The sequence below is a fragment of the Pelodiscus sinensis genome, chromosome Z, assembly GCF_052426305.1.
Source record: "Pelodiscus sinensis isolate ZL-2025 chromosome Z, ASM5242630v1, whole genome shotgun sequence".
In the NCBI taxonomy this organism is placed as follows: Eukaryota; Metazoa; Chordata; order Testudines; family Trionychidae; genus Pelodiscus; species Pelodiscus sinensis.
Genome location: NC_143085.1, coordinates 3,764,950 through 3,786,869, shown reverse-complemented (window position 1 = coordinate 3,786,869; position 21,920 = coordinate 3,764,950). Strand labels below are relative to the sequence as shown.

Sequence of the window (21,920 nt, the reverse complement as noted above, 5' to 3'; positions counted from 1 at the left end):
ATATAGAATGGAATACTAAATGAGATAATGTATGAGATATTAAGTAGGTGTTTGCAAGCTAACATAATAGCAAAAAAGGCCACTGATTATACCATCTCATAGAACTGGAAGGGACCTTGAGATGTTATTGAGTCAAGTCCAGCCCCCTGCCCTCATAGCAGGACCAAGTACCATCCCTGACAGATTTGCCCCAGATCCCTAAATAGCTCCCTTGAGGATTGAACTAGCAACCCTGGGTTTAGCAGGCCAATGCTCAAACCACTGAACTATCTATCCCTGCCCCCCCATGAATTCTATATATCCTATTTGTATTACAGCAGGGCTGAGAGATTCCAACTACAACTTAGGCTGTGGTGTTTTAAACACTGTACAACAAAACATATCAAGTGAGTTGCTTCCATATTACAATAGAAACAGACAAAACTGACAAAAAGGAGGAGGAGGAAAACAGATACAGAAAGTGAAATATTTTGCTCAATGTGAAAAGTGTGGGCCAGAGCTATGACTAGAATCCCCTCTCCCAAGTGCTAGTTCAATACCCCCACACACTAGGTCATGTTGCTCCTCTCATTCAGAGGGATCAAGTTTTAGAGCAAAGAGAAAGTATTTCCCTTCTCTGGTCTTAAGTCAGCAAAGTTAACAGTATGTTAGCAATACTGGGAAGATAACGGAGCAAGTAATTAAGGAATTTATCTGCAAACATCTAGAAGAAAATAATTTGAGAGGTAACAGTTCGTATGGATCTGTAAAGAACAAATCATGTCAAACCAATCTGATAGCTTTCCTTAATAGGATAACAGTCTTCTGGACAAGGGAGAGAGTACAGTAAAACTCCGATGGTCCGGCATCTGACAGTCCGGCACCATCAGGAACCCGGAAGTGCTCCGGGTAGCTGACCATTGGAGCTGCTCTGCCCCCAGCTTCCCCGATTCAGCCGCTGCTAAAACTGACCAGTGCTGAATCCGGGAAGCAGGGGCAGAACAGCTGGAGTGCTACCGGGTAGGTCCAGTCCACAGCTGTCCCAGATTCAGCCGCTGCTGAAATTGACCAGCGGCTGACTCCAGGAAGCCCGAGACAGAGCTGCTCTGCCCCAGCTTCCTGGAGTCAGCCGCTGATCAGTTTCAGCAGCAGCTGACTTGGGTACACCTGAGACAGAGCAGCTGGGGTGCTGCTGGGTTGGTCCCCGCAGCGCCGAGGTTTGGTGCTACCAGAGCAACCCAGCAGCGCCCCAGCTGCTCTGTCCCAGGCTTCCCGAATCAGCCGCTGCTGAAACTGACCAGGGCTGACTCCAGGAAGCCCAGGGCACAGCAGCTCTGCCTCTGGCTTTCTGGAGTCAGCCGCTGATCAGTTTCTGCAGCGGCTGACTTGGGGACACCTGGAGCAGAGAAGCTGGGGTGCTGCCGGGTTGGTCCAGTAGCGCCGAGGAGCGGCGCTGCGGGATCAACCCATCAGCACCCCAGCTGCTCTGCCCCAGTCGTCCCCAAGAGCAGCTGGGGTGCTGGGTTGGTCTCGTGGCGCCAAGGGTCAGCGCTACCGGACCAACCCGGCAGCACTCCAGCTGCTCTGCTGCAGGCATCCCTGATTCAGCCGCTGCTGAAACTGACCAGCAGCGGCTAAATCAGGGACTCCTGGGGCAGAGCCGGACTATCAGAAGGGAGGGCTATGAGGGGGTCTGGGGTAGCATCCCAGGAGTTTTTCAGGATTCGGGAGATATCCCAGAAAAACTCTTCTGCATCCAGGGATGCGTTTGTTCTTCCACTTCTTTTAGTGGAATAGCAAACATGATCTTTTGGTCACCCCTATATTCCTTTTTCCACGAGGAATAAGGGGGCTTCCAAAAGAAGGGTTTTTTCTGACATTTGGTCCAGTCTAGACAGGCCAAATTTTGGAAAAAACCCTTCCTACAGAAGAATTGGGGAAAAAAGCAGCAGTATTTTAAGGTTTGGGATAGCAAGTGATGGAGAAGAGGAGAATAGAGAGGGCGGGGCTTCAAGGAAGGGGCAGGACCTTGGAGGAAGGACGGGGCAGTAGATCGTGGCTTGTTCTATTATTTAAAAAGTGATCTTGGGTATAAAAAGGTTGGAGACAACTGATTTAGAGTGATGTAAAGTGATGGAGGAACAATGGGATGAAATTAAGGAGAAAATGTAGGTTGGATACCAGAAGAATATTTTAAACAGCACACTCTATCATATCACAGAATAGTCTCCAGATAGTGGATGGGACTAGAAATTATACTAAAGGGAACAATTCTGTATTTGCAGGGAAGATGAACTAGATGATCTAAAGTGTCTCTTCCATGTTTAATGCTTAAGTTCTATGATTCTGTGTCATGGCTTCTTGAAAAACATGCACGAGTGGATGTACATATCTCACCCCACCCATCTCAAAAAGTACTGCCCATATTCTATCATCAACCAAACCAATTCACTGGACAGGAAGGAAAATGCCAAATTGTTTGAGCAACAGGACAAGCAACTGCTTAGTTAAAAAAAGATGAGTCTTTCACTATGTCTCTGGAAAATGAGTGACTAAGAACTGTTGTGAAGAAATTAAATGCTCCATAACAATAATTTGTTTTAGTCTGCATTTTATGCCTACATCCCAGCACTACATATTTATTTCTACAAATTCATACACTTGCCAGCACCTGGAACCTTAATGAAGTAAATAAGGACTTGCTGTAGAAAACCTCTTCCCAACTACTTACACTAGAATAAAAGTAGACAGAATTACATTTTAGAAACATGTTATGTAATTGGAATGAATCCTCTTTACGTTTTGTGAAACTAGAAATGTAGTGTTCTAGGGTTATATTTATGTCTGCACTAAGGCACATACAGCACATTTTGTTCAGTTCAAGGTCATCAGCGTCAAAATATGAACATATTCATTTGCTTTTACCTTAATACCTTGAAATGATACAATGGTATCTTAATACAATTACTGCTAGCAGCAAGTTGTATGATAGCTCCTTTTTGGAAAAGTATACATTGCCCTAAAATTAATGGCACAGAGAAAAAGTATTGGGGGAGGGGGCTTGGGTAAAAAGCGGAGAGACAAGCAGCTGTGCAACAGAGCCTGCATCTGGCACACCCTACCCCAACTCTGTGCCCCTTGTGCTCCCAAACTCTATCCCACACTCTGTACCTCCTCCTACATGTCTGGCCTCTTCCTGAAATTACTGCCCAGACCCCACAGCCCCTCTTTTACTGCAGTCCCTGACTGGAGCTCCCTCCTGCACCCCAACTGCATCCCACACCCTTTCCATTAATATAATAGAAAAGTGTAGCCCATGACCACATACCAAAATTTTTTGAATACCCCATTGCACAAATTACTGCCCACCCCTGATTTATGTCAAGATGTATATTCTGCAATTCTAAATGAAACTTTTGGCATTAGAGAATACAAACCCTGGCAAAGGTGAGCTATATGAATGTTTTGTCCGGGTACAAATCTGAGAGGTGCCGTCACACTTGCTGGTATCTAAAATGTGGTAAACAAGAGATGAGAAAAACTACAAAACAAACTAACTGAGGGACTGGTTGAAAATGGTGTGTCGGATCTTAGATGACATTTGAGGTGCTTTTGGTTTGTAAACAACCCTTTTATAAACAGAGAGTGTAGATGTGAAACACAATTACTGTATAAGAGGAACATGCTACGAAATAAGAATTGCTTCCCAGAAGCTGGGACATGTAGGTCTCCTTTTTATATTTATGTACTACTGGGGGGGACTGTGCTCTCTGCTCAATATACTCACCAAGCCCCCTCTCTGGGAACAGGCAGCCCCCCTGCCTCTCCCTGCTGGCTGCTGGGGAGGACTAGGTGAAGGTGTGGCAGTCCCGGCCTGCCCCCCTTCTCCCCACAGGCCACGGAGCTGGGCCGAGGCTGGGCGAGCCATGGCTCTCTCTACCTTGCCCTGCACCCCCGGCTGCTGAGGAGGGCTGAAGCCATGCCAGTCCTAGCTCTCCATCCACAAGGCAGGAGAGCTGGGCTGAGGCCCTAGCTCTATACTCTGCAACTGCTGGGGGGAGGGGGGGCAGGAGAGGGTTGGGCCGTGGCAGCCCCAGCTGTCCCCTGGAGCTGGGGCGTGGGGGGAGGCAGCACAGCTCCAGCCTCCTCAAGCACTGGGGAGGCTGAAGGGGGAAGGAGGTGGCAGGTGGGACACAGTGACGTAATGACATCACTATGTTGTCCCACAGGAATTTAAAAATAAATAAATAAATAAATAAAATGACAGAGAAAGCGAGAGAGAGAGAGAGAGATATTTTGTTTTAGAAAATACATTGGCTAAGTTTTGCTATTTGGTTCTTTGATCATTTTTATTATTGAACTGCAAATATAGTTAATTGGCCGCCCATTTCAATAAGTAATTGACTGTTGTTCAGTCTGTGCCATTTTAATTTGTATATGGAGGCTAGCCAACTTTGAAGGCATCTCATATGTAGATGGTCATTAGGGACGACAAACGTGGAAGTGGCCATGTGCCCCAATAGCTGTAGGAATTCCTGAGCTGTGCCTCATGGGTTGCTGAGAATGGTGACAATGAGGGTGAGGATTGCATGGAATCTTTCATCTGGTACAGAGACATGGCTGGTGGTGGAGTCGAGATGACCTATGAAGCTGATTTGTTGTCTGGGTTTTAATGTAAGTGTGCGGTACCATATTCAGTCAAGCTGGTGATGGTACAGGTTATTAATGCTATGTGCTTCTCTGTGTGTGGGTTGCATTGGAGCTTGAAGTGGTACGGCAGGATCAAAGGAGATAGCCACTGCTCCAGAATGAATTGGCAGCACTGTGACGCTATTCGGCACCAGATTCAGTGAGGTAATCACAGATGCACTCTATGAGGCAGGCAGCTGACAGCCCTTTGCATCTGCACCATTCAAAATGGCCATCAGCTCAAGGTTGGTGCCAATGGTGCCTGCCAAGCACTGAAGAAATTGAGTGCAGCTTTAACTTTTTTGTGTTGTGTCTGAGAGGTGAAAAGGAGGAAGCTTCTCTTTTCTTCCCAGGCTTCCTGTCTTATTCTGATGTGGGGGTAGTTGTCTCAGGTTGGATGCAGGTCTGAGGGAGTTCTGAAGAAGCAAGAGCTTCAGGTGCTTCGTTGTGCACATACTTACCTTGTGCTTCAGACATATGTTTTTGGACTACATAGGACTCTCCCAAACAACAGACACAGTCGAATGACCTTCCAAAACAAGAATGGCCTCTCTTGAAGAGGCACCCCTCTTGAATCCTCGATAGCCCAGCACGTTCAGTGGAGAAACGAGGTTTTTTCCCCCCTTCTATGAAGGAACTCTAACTGTCATTTACTAACTGCTAGTGAGGAAAAATGAGTTTTGACGAAGGAAAGGTAGCAGGACTACTGCTCTTCATCTCTAGTCAAGGATGAAAGAGAAGGAACTGAGGAATCTGGGTCATGCACATGCTAGTTTAACAATAACAACTCGCAAGACAGGCAGAGCATGTGTGTGGTCCAAATGGATTCTGCTGTCAAATTCTCCAAATGAAGGCACTGGGACCAATCCTAATATGTTCCAATCATGAGAGGATTAATTAGAATACTAAAAAAGCCCTTTCTGAGTCATAAAGAATAAAAAAGCTGTTAAATCAGTACTTTCACCCATGCTGTATTTGTCCCACAATCTGCCTATTGACCACCTCTGCACTATGTGATTTGTCACCACACACAACATGGAAGGCCTTACAGTCAGTCACTCTGAAGGAAGTGGGTGCTTCCTAACAAATGAGGCTGTAAATAATGGATTGTGATGGTTGCAGCACGTACAACAACCTCATTTAAATTGTGTGTTTAACTATACAAAATTTAGTTAAGATCAGGTGGCTGAAACATGGAAGGAAAAGACAGAACTAAACATTACTAAAATACAGAAGTTATCAAAGCCCAGGCCAAAAGAGATCTCATCTGGGAAAAAGAACAAAATAACCAAAAACTCCTATCTTGGTCAAAGCTTAAATATACAAATACAAATAGCGGTTTAAAAATATAAGCAACTTAAATGAGTCATCTGTTCATAATTTGCAATTTATACACATGCCCCCCCCAAACTCTTTGAAAATCTAAAATCATTTTAAAAACAAAAAAGTTCAAAATTTCAGTAGTAAAAGGTAAGCAAGAAAGTTTAAAATATTTAGTCTTTCTTAATAAACATGTAGCAAAGGACCTCAAATTTTCATCTTTTTAAAAATTCTACCGACAACCCTAACTTTGTTAGTTAACTCATCAAGTGTCCTGATGCTTTCACAAAGTTTAACTTTTTTTTCTTAACTGATTATTATTCAACATAAAATAAGTGAAAATAAATAGAGAAACACAAAATAAACACCCTAAATCCCTTTGTCAATAATAAAGCAACTAAAACAATAAAAATCATCATTAAAATAAACATTTAAAAATAATGAGAGGTATTCCTATAAAAATACAAAATAATACTTCTTACTTAACATTTTTTAAAGATCAAAAAAGGCCACCAGCTGGGTGGTTTAAAAAAAACAAAACAACCACCACCCAACCTAGCATACAGACCCACATACACACACACACAAAATAAATATAAAACAATAAAGTCCAACTATTAAACTCCTATTCAAAACAGGATGTGAATGGTTAGATCACCTTTACTGGGTGATACTGATGACTTATGGTCAGTGGGCTGCTCCAGCTCTGTGGGACCTGGCATGCCACAGGTAGGGATGCTCCAGCATGGAAGGATTAACTCCCACTCCAGCTCTACTCCTGGCTGGGGCCGTTGGAGGGGCATCTGCCCATGACACAGCGCTGGCTCTGGCCCCAGCCGGGGCCACTGGAAGAACAGCCACTCACCACATGGCGCCAGATGTGTCCCTTGCTGGGGCCTCCAAGGAGCAGCCACCAGCAATGCGGCCTGCAGCTCCAGCTCCAGGGAAGGGCGGAAGCTAGGGCCAGGCCCACGTGGTGGTAACAGGGCGGGGCAGCCACCCGCCATGGAGCTCTGCCCAAGAGCAGCCGAGCAGCCACTGCACGGCTCTTCTTAGGAGATGGGAGGGCAGTAAATTTTTGGTGCATGCCTGCACAGGCGCACATCTTAGAGGGAACCCTGACTGGGACGCAACTTAACTTAGAGTGGGGCATCCACTGGGACATCTCTAGGGTAGAAGTTTTAAAAATTTTAAAACTAATTGGTCATGTTAATCTTCTCAAAACTCAACTCAGCAGTAAGTTATTTCCAGCATGGAACAAGAGTAAGATGAATAAATATCAATTGTTTTTTAAAAGAAAAATAAGAAAGTTTATCTACATCAATTAAAAAAAAATTATTTAAATTATAAGTTTTTCTTTTTAAAATTAAACCTATTATATATGTTTTAGAGTCTCTTAAGACATTTAAATAAAAACAAATATGTTGAATCCACAAGCCTCTATAAAACTTCTGAGTTAACTGTTGCTTTTCTATATAGAGAAAGAATTAAGGGAAAAAATGTAACTTTTTACAACAGACCAGTCTAATTTAGGAGACTGTCTCATTTTCAAGAGACAAGGTGAAACAAGGAACATAAACTCCAGTCACTTTCACTTAGACACATTTTCACTGACTGTAGTTAGTCTCTCAGTTCAATAAATCATTTAGCTGTAAATTTGAAACAAGTTTTGATGAGAAATTTATGTATACAAAACATCTACAGTGGTTTTATTCAATAAAAATAATTTTATATGCCATTTTTATGATTAAATTATAGTTACCATCCTAATGCAGCTTCACACAAATCACTGGAAAGAAGCTAATTACCTAGTAAATAAGGAATATATCATTCACCATTGTTATTCACAGTAAAAATGTAAAAGTCAATAAAAATCTGAAAATACGGAGCTATATAATTTCTTGAATAAAAGGTATAGTTATAGTTTACCATTCTAGATAGCAAAAAGATGAACCAAATCTAATGTAAATGCTCTATTTAGCTGTAAATCAGCATATTATGATGGTTGAAAAACCAATCAATGAGAGTGCACTTTTAGTAACTGATGTATAAATGGAAAAGTTGATTAAAAAAAATCAACACTTTCCACTTGATGATTTAAATCAATCCACTCTGAACAGCTGCATGGTTTGTTTTAAGGAATTTATTCCTCAGCATATTAGTTTTTCAAGCCAGGTCACAAATCAGTGTAATGACTGTAAAAGTATTTGTTTTAAAGGAAAAATAAAGGTTTGATTTGCTTTTTGCTTTCTTCCTAAAGAAGAAAGTTAAAGAATAGACTCTATGGGAAGAGAAAAAGCCCCCACAGTATTGCCACTTGCATTATTTGTAGTCATTTGCATAACTTTAACAGGAAAATTGTATTGGCTACTTGATGGGTTCAATATGGAGAGCAAGATCGTTCAGTGAAAATCAAATTAAAAGAAACTCCAGCACCTCCTTCTCTTTCTTTCCTTTCAGAAATCAACAAGCTAGATTTCAAGAGCTTGTCAAATTGCTTCTTAAATAAAGCTGCATTGCAAAATACAGTATAAGCAACTTGAATATAGAGTATAAAATGTAGTGTCCTTCCAGCTATATGTAATATGTAGCACATTCTGCTCCTGCTGCTTTTCTGCTTATATTTCTAGGAGAAGGAAAGAGTTCTTTTGTTTTATCTTGCTTACACAAAAATTATTTAAATAAAAGCTAATAATGCAAATAACGAAACTACTACCATCACGTCTAAGAAACTGTATCTTTAGGGAGTACTGTATACCAGCAGAATGGGAAGAATTTTCTTACACAGACTAAATGATTAAACCAGTATCTTCATTGAAACTCCTACACTGAAAAAAAAATTAAGTTGGTTTGTGTGAAGGCAAATGGTGTAAACCTTTAAACCAACTGTATTATTCTCATGATAACTTTACAGATGGCCCTGAACAACACAAGGTGTGTTTGTAATACATATATATGAAGCAAAAGAGGAAATATTTTCATCAAGACAAGAAAAAGAATTTTAGTTAATCAGAGCTCCTATAATCCTACTGCTTCAGGTCTTCATTGCCTGGCATGGCAAGCCATTAACTTATTAAACCTACAGTTTACCTGGTTAGCAATTTACAAAGGATTTTACATCCCTCATGGTGGCACTCTACATCTAAGGAATGAATAAATAATAATAAATAATGATAATAATAATAATGGTAATAATAAAATGGAAGACAAGTCCTTAAGTGGTGTGACCAAGCACAATACGTTCAGTTGTTTTCTGGTGTATGAACTCTTGTCAACCAGAGAATTTGCTAAACCACAGGAGGTCAATGTTGTTTAGCAGCATCACCAACACTACTGCTTACTGGACTCTTAGAAGACATTTAGAGGTACATTAGAGCTAAATAACAGCACAGAACCCTTAGAGCCAAGACTGATGGCTGTAAATAAACTTTATAGGAATGCATGAAACACAGCCACCCCTATGATAAGTGGTCATTCGGGTAACTAAGGTCATGCCAGACCACAGATGTTGCCGGATCAAAGAGTGCTGTACTCAACTCATTATGCACCCCCCATTAAATACCGAACTGATACAAGATTCACTACTTTACCATTTTCATTCATTTTTCAATGCTCTTCTGAATGGTGAATATATTATCTATCAAAGAATGTGTCTGTCTGTGACTGCCTAAGTCCAAGAACTCCTCCTAAAAATTAAGAGACAGAACTACCAAATTTGGTAGGCAGCTTCTTCTTACCCTAAATTAAAGCAAGGTCAGGTTTTGGTTGTGCCAGGAAAACAGGAAGTTTTCCATAACATGGAAGGGGAGGGGAAAGAGAGGAGGGATGCAATACTCATGGCCACCACTGGGGGCAGCGAATATAGGGGACAGCTATATTGCAGAATGGCCACTGGGGGCAGCCACACTAGCAAGACAGTGGCCAGCTGGATATGTAGCTCCATATGACTGGCCATCAGAATTGGCTCCCTTGTGTCAGATGGGAGGGAGGAAGCTCATCCGTTGCGGCCCACCCGAGACCACATAGTGTGGCCCTACCCAGGAGAAGTCAGGGCTGCCAACTAGGGATGTAAGCAACTAATTGACTATCCAATAACCTTATCAGATAGTTGACTGACCCAACTAGTCTCTATCAGTGAGAGGAGGAACAAGAGTCAATGTGTGTGTGTGTGGGGGGGAGAGGGGGCGAGGGAGTGGACAGCTTAAAAACTGGTTCCCCCCAGCATCGTCTCCACAAGGGGCAGGGCAGGCAGAGGCACAGCGGGGAAATGGCATGAGTGAGGACTGAAGCAGCTCCTGCTCACACCGGTTCCCACTGCAGCGCTTCAGCTTCTGAAATGTAGCAAGGGCCCTGTGGTCCTGGTGACTCTTACTACATTTAAAATGCACATCTGCAGTACGGGTGGTTCTCAGAGGCAGCATGAGCTTGGATTGCTCTGTCTCGGCTCAAGCACGCTCCTGGAGCTACCCCCACAGTGGCTCTATAGAGTGGTCCTATCCACAATTTAACATCCTTACTGCCAACCATAGCCCACCTAGTGCACCCCTCAAAGAAGGCCAGGGCTGGGACCAGTGGCCTGACGCCAGAGCAACTGTATACTAGGGGGTGGGCCACTGGTTACAAAGGTCGGCCCCTGGAGCCCAGCCCTCCGCAGACCTGTTGCAGGGCAGGTGTGTGTGGGGGGGGGGGGAAGCTAGAGGCCCGCACCAGCCCCATGCCATCTCCTCTGCAAGACTGCAGCACAGGAGGGTGGGAGCTAAGTGTAGGCTGCAGACTGCCCACAGAACCCGAGACCTAGCTCCCTCAAAAGGCTGGAAGCCACGGGGGGGGGGGGGGGGGGCCGAGAGGAGGGCGGAGGAGGGGAAAGGGAGGAAGAAGGAAGCTGAAGGCTGGGGCCAGACCATGGAGCTCTGCCTTCATCTCCAGCTACAGGGTGTGTTGGTAGGGTTGCCAGGTGTCTGGTATCAACCTGGACTGTCTGGTATTTTCGCCTCCTGTCCAGTAAAATAATTCAGAAAATAGCAGACACCTAAAATGTCCGGTATTTTCTGTTTTTTCCCCCTTGCCAGGAGGCGAAAATACTGGACAACTGGCAACCCTACAGCACACTCGGCAACTGGGCCAGCCCTCGGCTTCCCTCCCCCCCCCCGGACCTCCTGCTTACCTGGTTCCGCAGGGAAACTGAATTCTGGGTTAAGAAAACAAAATGGCCACCAGCAAAAAGCCTAAAGACCAAGGGGAAGCAATGCCTTCCCTGGGTCTTAGTGCTTAACCGCTCCTCTGTTCCGATCCCTATTCTGACTCTGCATGCACTAAAAAGGCCATGATGTTTATTTGCTGTTTTATTTAATTTTTTTTGGCTTAACTCTCGGAGTCCTTCATTCTGGCACCCCCTACTCCCTGCTCTGAGCTCCCCCTCCAAACCCTGTGCCCGTGGCTCCCTACAGCCTACCCTCTCTTGTACCCCAGCCCTTTTTTTAATTCTAGCAAGACAGAAAAAGTGCAAATACTGTCTGTCAACAAGCTCTATCTAATGTATGAATCACTTTCCTTCTTTTATTAATACAAACTTCTTTTTTCCTTCATTTTTGAAAAATACAATTATTTAAACAAAGCATATACATTTTCCTTTTATTGTCCAACAAACCCAAAACCCCACTACTTTATCTGAAGACCTGAGCAACGCCAGGTACATCTGCTAGTTTAATATAGAAAGGAGAATGTTCGTAAGTTTGTGCGCTAATCACTTGGACACTATAAGAGCTACCGCAACCAAACTTTGCATGGGATAAACCTTCTCCTGGAAGAAAGGTTAAGGGACTGTGGGAGGGTGTGACAGGGGCCCCACTCTCCCTCCCGCATTAGCTCCCCTGGTGGCAATGCGCTCCCAGGCCGCCGCTATTCTGGGCCTGTGGTGCTTGCGCAGAGATGGTGCGCGGAGGATCGCCCTCACGGCGCAGGTGCGCCTCAGCGTGGAAAAGGGCGATGACGGTTAAAACCGGCACCAGGCCAGACACCAGGGAGGGAAAGAGAGAAGGAGGAAGGGGGAGCGGGATCGGCTCTTTTGCACATTGCCACCCCTCCCTTCCCCGCCACCTCTCTAACTGCTGGCCTGTGCCCCACACAGACAGCGCCCCGCTCCTCACCACCCTTCTCCCACCACACCTCCTTAAATGTCACCCTGTGCCCCACACAGACAGCACCACTTTCCTCCCCACCCCTCACCTGCCACCTCCCAAACTGCCACCCTGTGCCCCACACAGACAGCATCCCCTCCTTCCCACCCTTCACCCGCCACCTTCCTAACTGCCAGCCTGTGCCCCACAAAGACAGATAATCTGATTTTCTTCCACCACATCTGTCCAAGTACCACCTTATCTAATAAGATATCCAAACTTTGTATGGGATAACCTTTCCTTCAGGAGAAGGTTTTAAGGTACTTTTGGACCTGATCAGGTTCCTGCCCTGACCCCTGTGGTACCTGCAGCCCTGGGCGTGAGCTGGGGCAACCCTCCTGCGTGTAGCCTCCTTGGACTTGCCCCCTCCTGCTTGCGAGGTTACTGATCCTCTTCCTGCCCCCCCGCCAGCACGCAGTACTCCCACTCCCATGCGCACTACGGCTCGGCACCCGCACTCCTTCCCTCCCACGTGTAACCTTCCCTGTACCGGGGGTTGCTCCCCACCTGCCACACCCCCTTCCAGAAACCAAAACCAAAGTCAGCCAGCCTTTCTGCTCAGCTTGCTGGGCTTATCCGAGCAGAAGGAATCCGTGTGCCTGCTGCAGCGCAGGGGCCAGTTAAACCCTCGATGTGTTACACTGTTGTGAAGCCAGCCGGCTACTGTTCATACTGTGAGTGGGGCTCTTCTGGGTCTGGTTCCAGCCATCGGGGTTAGATGTGAGCTCTGAGCTTTTGCTTGCCAAGGCAGGGCAGGTGGATCCCTGAGCCAACCTTGCAAAGAGAAGTCCCCTTGCTACTGGCCGCATAATAAGAACATAAGAACGGCCGTACTGCGTCAGACCAAAGGTCCATCTAGCCCAGTAGCCTGTCTGCCGACAGTGGCCAGCACCAGGTGCCCCAGAGGGGGTGGACCTAAGACAATGATCAAGCGATTTGTCTTGTGCCATCCATCTCCTGCCTCTGACAAAGAGAGGCCAGGGACACCATTCCTACCCCCTGGCTAATAGCCTTTTATGGACCTAACCTCCATGAATTTATCTCTGTTCTAGTTCTAGCCTTCACAGCCTCCTCTGGCAAGGAGTTCCACAGGTTGACTACGGGCTGTGTGAAGAAGAACTTTCTTTTATTAGTTTTAAACCTGCTCCCCATTCATTTCATCTGGTGTCCTCTAATCCTTCTATTATGGGAACTAATGAATAACTTTTCTCTATTCACCCTCTCCATACCACTCATGATTTTATAGACCTCTATCATATCTATCCTCATGACTGCGTACTGTTTTCCTGGGGGACGGCTGCTCAGTTCTGGGGGGAAGAGGGTCCTGCTGCTCTCAGAGGGTCGGATGTGGGCCAGGAGCCATCAGCCCCCAGGGTCTGTGGCTCTGGGGGTCCCCTGGCTCAGGGTCCCCTCCTTTCCTAAATTTTGTTCCTCCGGTTTCCCGAGCAACACCGGGTAAGTGTAGGTAGTATATTATATTTAAGTCATGTCTGAATTTGGCTCAGCATGTATGCACGGGCCTACATTTTTGATGCAAAAAATCTCAGCTATTTTTTGTATCTAGTTTTACAATTTTACCTCTACAACTTTATAATACAGGAAACAATAGTTTTTAATTGGACTTTAAATATTTCAAATAGATTTGCTTTTACTATAAATACATTTGAGGCTGTCAATCTACAACTAGATTTTTATATTGGAAAGCATGCATAAAGGCAGCTGGGTAATAATTAAGAACTGGCTATTGAGTAAGCATGTTGGAATTTTTCCAAGACGTACTTTACATTTTCTAGTTGGACTTTGAGTCACTGTATCTGCTCTCAATCAATGTACACTCATGGTAAGAATTTAGGAGTTTAGCTGCTGTTGCTAGAAACCATAAAATCCTGTGGTTTTGACAGCTCATGGTTTGCCAGCAACATGAACAACCACAGGACACACCTACTGACCTGTATGTTCCCTCTTCTTGGCTTTAGCGCTCTCTCCTAGCGTAGGTAAATAACCATCTCCTTTCAGCTTCCACAACTGTTGTTTGAAGTAGAAACCCAGAAACCACAGAGTTGCTGGGCGACTATGAAAAACAAGCCCTTTACATATAGCAATATGTTTAGATCAGTTGCTGCTGGTCCAAAGGTTTAGAATGGGGTGAGGAACCTTTTTTGGGTCAGGGGCTGCTGACTCATAGAAAAATCAGTTGGGGGCTGCACACACGTGAGAAGCCCCTGTGAAGGAGAAAGATGCTCCTCACATTCCCCTTGCACACCAGAGCCTAGGGGGGCCCAGCCTAACAGATTTTGTATGCTCCAGCCCTGCAGGTGAGTGGCTAGGGGGCTGGTGAGTCAGCACAGGCTTCTCAATGCTGAGCCTTGGGAACAGACCCAGGCAAGCTGGGGGCCACATCTGGCCTGAGGTTCCCCACCCCAGTTTAGAAAATTTAGGTAGAGGAGTCATTGTTAAGGTAAGGAAATCACTTGGATTTACCTACATTTACACATCTTAAATCAGTTCATCTCAACTGCTCAATAGACTACAGGTCATCACAATCCTGCAACAGTTTTTGTAATGACTGATATAAAATCTGACAAGGAGAAAATGAGCATAAAGGTTGGGTAAATAAATTTCAGCCAGTGGACAAAGAGGAAATGTGACAAAGGGCTAAGAAACAAGTAAGAATTGAATTATCCTTAACAAAAATGTAATTAAAAACGTAAACAGAAAGTGGTTCTGTAGCACTTTAGAGATTAACAAAAATATTGATAGTTTTTGTTAGTCTCTAAGGTGCTACTGGGCCACTCATTTTAAATGTTTTCTTTAAATTACAGACTAACATGGCTACCCCTCTGAGTCCTAAAAACTTGATTAAACATTCATGGTGTAAAAACCCTCCTCACTGATCTCCAATGATACTTGCTCCTCAAAAACAATGCTAAGAGGAAGCGGACCTACAATAGCAGTGTTAATGATGACAAAGGGATGAAAGAATGGCTTAGTGCTTACCTGCTTCTGTGCTGAGGCTCCCATATGCACCTGACAGAACTTGACTGCCTGTTCCAGGGCTGCTTCCTCATCCACCTGAACAAAGAAGGGCATTTGTTGAAGCTAGGATGATCTAGTACTTGTCAGGAAAGCCACCACTGATTTCAGAGAAACAGAAGCATGCCCTTGAATCCTAATACCACGGAGGTAGGACTCTGGGTCTTGCAAACAATGCTTTTGTCCTGGCAAGTCACTCTGTAGCAAAGGACCATCTTGTTCATAGGCAATTTAGTGAGATAGTCTGAAGCCATTTGAAATATGTGGCTCCTTTTATATATTTTGTTGGATACAGCATTAACTGTTGCTCCCTGGTTTAATCTGGCTGATTAATCTGTCACCAGTGCAACAAGAAGATTAAGAATATGTTAACAAACTCATTGCAAAATTTCAAGTTGGAAATGCTAAAGGCTTACCTCTCTACAGTCTATCAACTATCAGTTAACCCTACTGACCAAGGAAGCAAAAAATAAAGTCCCTTTTGTACCCTCTCTGCCAAGATAATAAACCAGAAATGTTAAACATTATTTTAATGTATTTTACCTTATAGATAAGACATCATGCAACTTCAAAAAATTAAGAGTTCCAAAGTAAGGATGCATTAGGGACTTATGTTCCTAACCTACGTTTAGGTTTTGATTATAATCACTCTTGATTATAATCACTCCCTGCCATCTGATTCATAAAACGATAATGGTAACAGAGACAAGGTGGATGAGAGAATACCTTTTTTATTGGACCAATTTCAATTGATGAGAGACAAACTTTTTGAGCTACACAGAGATCTTCTTCAGGTAACAGAGAAAGCTGTGCCCCCAAAATCCTACCAGAGGTCAGAGAAAGTAGAAACTGAGAGTAAAGTCACTTGCCTGTTTAATCAGCATGTATGTTTCTGACATGATTTTCTCAATCCTGCCCAGGTCATAGGCCATGACCTTTTGACCTTGTTGCCACACCCTATAGGCATCCAGTAATAGGGTTTTTCCAGACTCTGCATCATCTAGTAACTTCCTCTTTCTATTTGATCTCTGTACAGCTTCCTCTGCAGGGGCTCCCTGGACTGTTCCTTTAGCTGCCTGTTGTTGTTGCTGTTTTGAGCTGATACTTAATTCCTCCAGGGACAGTTCTGCAGTCCTGCTTTCAGAGGTTTTGTCCTTTATGTTCCTGCCAGACTGAACACGATCGGGCTCAATATGTTTAAAGGAAGAATCTATTTTTTCAGGGTCTTTGGAATATCCATCAAAATCCATGGGTTCAACTGAACCAGGCCCGAGGACCTCTTTCATCTCCTTGTCATTTTTATCCTCTTGTTCCAATGTATCCATAGCATTGACTGTTGGCCCCTGGGTCCCTTCTTTTACACCATTCTCAGAACCACACACTGCTCCATCAGAGAGAGCTGATTTTTTGGGAAGGACCTCTTTCCCCTCTTCAGCACTAGCTTTGTTGGAGACATCTGTCGTCATCTTTCCTAATGCAAGGCTACAAGATTTGGAACCTTGGTCTTCTGATACCTTTTAAAAAAAGCATTCTTTAGAATTATCACCAAAATCAGAAGAAGCTTAGTGTTTGAAAGCTAACTACTGGCAACAGGAAGGCTGACATAAGGACCGTTGCTGTCTTTTGTGCTAAAGAGAATGTGTTTAATTAGTGTTCATTCTTGCTTAGTCCTAAAAAGAGTTAGTTAACATTAATTCAAGTCATTAACTTTAAAATGGGTTATAATAGTTTGATGAAAAGATCATAGTTGAACCAACAGCACAGACTAGATAAAACTGCAATAGCAGGTTTATGTTAATCCTAAATTTCCTTTTGTTGCTTAAGTCTGTACTATATATTTGGGTTTTGATAGCTAGAAATTCCTCCATTGTATTAGAACCAAAACCAAATTATTTCTTTTGGCTTCTAATGCTAACATAATTTCATAATGATCTTTTAGCTTGCTAAGACATAACCTTCTCTTGTGTTTATAAGCTTAAAAGATATCATCGACTCCGATATAACATTTTAATTTATAAGCTTCAGTGGGTTGTGCCACTACATGTTTTGTTAGTCTTTAAGGTGCTGCTAGACTTATTTGTTTTTTATTTTAATTTATGGCTTTGCTGTGGAGAAATCTACCTTTGGAACAGCACCATAGTGTACCTTCTCCTCTCAGACTAGGAACCTTACATAGCAGTTAATAAGCTAATTGAGCAGTCAACAGAATTTCCATTAACTACCTAATTAGTTGGTAAGGGGGTTAGTTCCCTGGAGCGGAGTGAGCTCTTGCTACATTTAAAAGGCAGAGTAGCAGTGGTCTGGGACATGTTGGTTCCCCATTGTGGCTCTTCCTTTTAAATGTCCTAAGAGCTGCCTGATACAGGAGGCAGCAAGGGTGGGGGTGGGGAGGAAGAAAATAGTCAAGTATGGCTCAACTACCTGATGAGCCTCGGCTTATCAGGTAAGTTGACTACATGACTAGATGCTTACATCCCTATTTCAGACCACAGCTGATATAAAATGCAGTCATTCTTACTACACTCTGATAGAAGAACTGCAGTATAAACAAAGGTCCCAGCTTCTTTAAGCTTGTTTTCTGCGAGTTTATTAGTGTGCATTACTCTTAACCAAAAAATCCTTAGACCAGAGCTCTTCCCTGGAAATGTATTTGGCTAATATGCTTCCAAGCTCCAGTAAAGGTTCTTTGAGGGCTTGTCTACACATCAAATTGCAAAGCAATCTAAATAGTGAATTTACAGCACACTAACTTGCTGCACAGTAACATTCAAGTGTATACTGTTACAGTGCAACTGGAATGGAACTTGATGTGCTCCACTCTAGGATTTTCACTGTACTGTAGACGTGCCCAAATGGGATGCTGTTCTGAAAAAAGCTAGTGTGCTGTGAATTGGCACCCTGGCTTACCACAAGGTAACGTGCCTTGCAAACAAGCCCTGAAACTGATTTAACTTGCAAACAATATGGAAAGTTGGATGCTGACTGATTCAGCCATTTAGTTCTTTTTCAGAGAGACATGAAACATACAGCTATTCTTTTATTCCTTTCACATAATGACTGGAATCTGAATGATACCAATGAATGAAAACTATAAACATATCTATGCATGTGGTTGTGATGAAAAAGCACTAAAGAAATAATCCAGATTTACAGAGTGTACATTTGCTGGGCTAGCAGAGCCTCATGTTCAACTAACGAAAAATCCTGAGCCAAATTTTATTCACTTGCATTCGTTTTATACTAATGGAATTATGTGTGTGTGTAGAGCGGCTAGAACAGTTTTTTTCTAACTTCCACAATTTTAAGGAAAAACAGAAAAGTTCTGGCTTTCATGACTGAGCAATAAACCACCATTACACTGCATCCGTGACATTTACTGGGCAATTGTTTAATGCTTTTTTACCTCCGTTAGCTCGTTGAGTGTGTCCTCCAACACTTTCACTGTGAGAACAAAGGCTCTTTGCGCAAGAACCTGGCGATCGGCATCCCGTAAGTACTTCCTATGCCAGGATGAGAAAGGAAATTAAGCACCACCAAGTTCTAGGGCTTTAAAAGCATGAATAAATGTAAATTTTCTAAAAATAACAATCTGTTTGGAACAGATGTTGCCGGAAAAAGTGAGCAAAAGTTTATATTTCTACACCAAACTGCTTCAAACTTCCTCCATATCCCTCCCAAGTTTGAAAGGCATTTTATGGAAAGTGATATTTGTACTGGCAAGCAGGGATGTAAAATCCTATTTAATCAGTTAATTGGTTAATGTTACGTTAAACTGCTTAAACAGGGGTGTTGTGGGCTCGGCTGGACTGAAGTGCCCCCCCCCATCCATGGTGCAATGGGCTGCTCTGGCCAGGCCAGACCTGCCCCAGGCAAGGGCTGCTTCTGCCAGGCTGGAACGCCCCCATCTATGGCGTGGCAATCCACACCAGGATGGAGCGTCTCCCGCCCATGGCGTAGAAGGAGCTGTTCCAGCCTGCTTGGGACTACTGCACTGCAGCATGGGTGGGCAGGGAGCTGCTCCAGCCAGCCAGGTCACTGGCTAACCAATAACCAGTAAGGGTGATGCCTACCTGTTAACCACTGACATCCCAACTGGCAAGACAGTGATACAATTATCTGTAGGTATGAAAAATGTGGGCAAATGGTGTACAAGTTTTCCCATATAACTCTTTCAATACTCCTTGAACTCTGGCCTACAGCATACTCTTTAATCAAAACTTGGACTTCTCCTGGCAGAGGATGTTAATTATGCAGAATTAGGCTAAAATGTTAGGTGTTTTTTGTAAAATAGATTAATGTCCATTTGAGGCTAAGGGGAGTTCAGTAGATTCATTTCCACTTGTGGTCCAAGTCACTTTTGTATCCTGATTTCTAGAATTAAAAAGCTAGTGAAATAACACATGTAATTCCTAATGATTATTTACAATAAATCCTAACTATTTACATTAAGTGCCACAGAAAAGTGATATTGAGTGGAACCTTCTTAAACTACAGATTTAACCCATCTTCAATAAAATAGTGTAGTCTCAGTGAGCTACCATTCATAACAGTGCATTTCACTTTAAAAGAACCAGTTTCCACAGAAAAATGTTCTCAAAACCAGTTTTGTCCATCCAGCTTGATGAAAAACATTTCAGCCTCAGAGTTCATGATTTCTAAGCAGAACTGGCTACAAATGCAAAACAAACATTTAGACAGAAATGCACCAATTGTAATGTGTATTATAGTATTTATCTAATTAAATTGTTTTCTATTTTGTTTTTCAAATGAATATTTACTGAACTGATGACAATTCTCTGATTTATTACAACTAACGAGTTAAAGACAAGGATATTAAGGACTAGTCGACTATCCGATAGAGGCAGCAAAAGCGGGGGTGGTTGGTGGAGGGGGAGAAGGACTTCAAAGCGGCATGGATCCCGTGGCAACATTTCAAAATGGGTAGCGTGCACAGCTGACCCAGGCTCCATGTGGCACTTCTGCTTTGAAATGCACAAGAGCCCCCACTGGGGCTTTTGTACATTTCAAAGGAGGAATGTGGAAGTGCTTATCGACTAGTCAAGTAGTCGATGGAAAGTCCATCGACTATTCAACTAGTAAATTAATGGATATTTAACATCCTTAAAGTCATAAAGAAAATCCCAATTTTCAGTGAAACAGAAATATCAGATATAATAGGCACATGGTTTATGTACCCAAATATTATCCCTTACAGGCACCTCACATGGCTATAGCTATTTTAGACAAGTTAAGAATACACTGAATTTAATGTTAGAACTGTAAATGAATATACTGTATTTTGAGCACAGCCTGAACTGACTTGATATAAATTTAAAGTCTTCTGTCCTCCAGTACTTTTGACAGGCTAAAAATCAACATATTTTTAGCTGCAACTTTCCTGAACATGTGATCACATATACACAAATGTACTGCACCATATACAAACCCTCAAGCTTTTACACCTTGAAACGCCCAGTTAGCGGTGTGATGCCTCTAAAACTGATAGCTTGTTATCATCCACTTCAAGTTCAATTTCTTAAAAAGTGCATACTGTACATATCTGCTTCCCACTAATCAATTTTACCATGTTTTTTATTTATCCTGAAATATTTAGATTCTGGCCTCTCTCCTTTTATATAAAGTTGTCATTAAAATGGCATTCTTTCAAGTCGAATTGCAAGACTGGAAGAGACCAGGGGTCATCAAAGTCCTGTCCCCTGCACTCATGGCAGGACCAGCACCATTTAGACTATGCCTGAGAGGTGTTTTTCACCTGTTCTTTAAAATCAACTCTTACATCAGGGCTGGGCATTAATTTTTGATGGGCGGGCTACTCCAAGAATTTGCAAAGTGGTTGAGGGCTGCAGTCTTCCGTGATATTAATGGAGGAGGTCTGGGATCTGGGATGGAGGTTGGATGCAGCAGGGAGCTTGTGGAAAGAGACTGGGGTGCAAGAGAGGGCATGGGAACTGGGAGGGAGTTCGGGTGAAGAAGGCAGCTGTGATCTGGAGCAAGGGACTAGGGTTCAGGAATTTGGGTTTTGACCTCGGACAAGAGATAGTTGTGACCTGGGACAGGGAACAGGGGTGCAAGATCTGGGAGAAAATATGGGTGCAGGAGGAGGGGCAAGAGGGTTTGGGTTATGTGGGGTGGGAGACAGAAAGTTGAGTTATGTGGGATAGGGGTACAGGAGGAGGGACAGAGAGTTTGAGTTGTGACCCAGCACAGGAAGGGGCTGAGAGGGGATATGGGTGCAGGAGGAGCAGAGGGTTTGGGTTATGTGGAGTGGCAGGCGGAGGGTTGGGGTGCCAGAGGCAGGCTCTGGCGGGGAGATGTACCTACTTCCTTCCAGCGGCCTTCTCAGGCAGACTCCTTGCCTGCCTGGGCCCCGCACTGGCTGCAGGGGCCTATGGTCTTTGAATAGCTAGAATCTGAGGGGAGGGTGCTTTCAAGCTACCTGTTGAAAACAGGGATTATGCTGGGGGCAGCAAGTGAAGCCTCCCTCTCCTTCCTCAGGCTCTCAACTGTTCAAACAGAGCCCCACAGCAGCTGCTTTTCCCAGCAGCGTACGGTGGGGAGGCAGGAAGCCTGCCTGAGGCTCCTCAATGTATCCATAGTCTGGATCTGGCCAAGGCGCTGTATTTTCTCCAGGTCTATCCTACATTGTGACAGTTGCTAAAAGCCAGTGAGGAGGTATTCCATCATTCAGGAATTACAGGGACA

General features: G+C 43.8%; 1 protein-coding gene across 5 annotated transcripts in view; it reads right to left on the bottom strand.

The window, feature by feature from the left end:
* CABIN1 (calcineurin binding protein 1) overlaps positions 1-21,920 on the bottom strand; it is a 257,070-nt gene that overhangs the window by 34,453 nt on the left and 200,697 nt on the right. For all 5 annotated transcript variants that reach the window (XM_089775176.1, XM_075897954.2, XM_075897952.2 and 2 more), the window contains exons 31-33: positions 18,601-18,697; positions 16,067-16,711; positions 15,162-15,236 (exon numbers count right to left, since the gene is read on the bottom strand). In XM_089775176.1, coding sequence (XP_089631302.1) covers positions 15,162-15,236; positions 16,067-16,711; positions 18,601-18,697 — 817 coding nt within the window. The remainder of the gene's footprint in view (positions 1-15,161; positions 15,237-16,066; positions 16,712-18,600; positions 18,698-21,920) is intronic.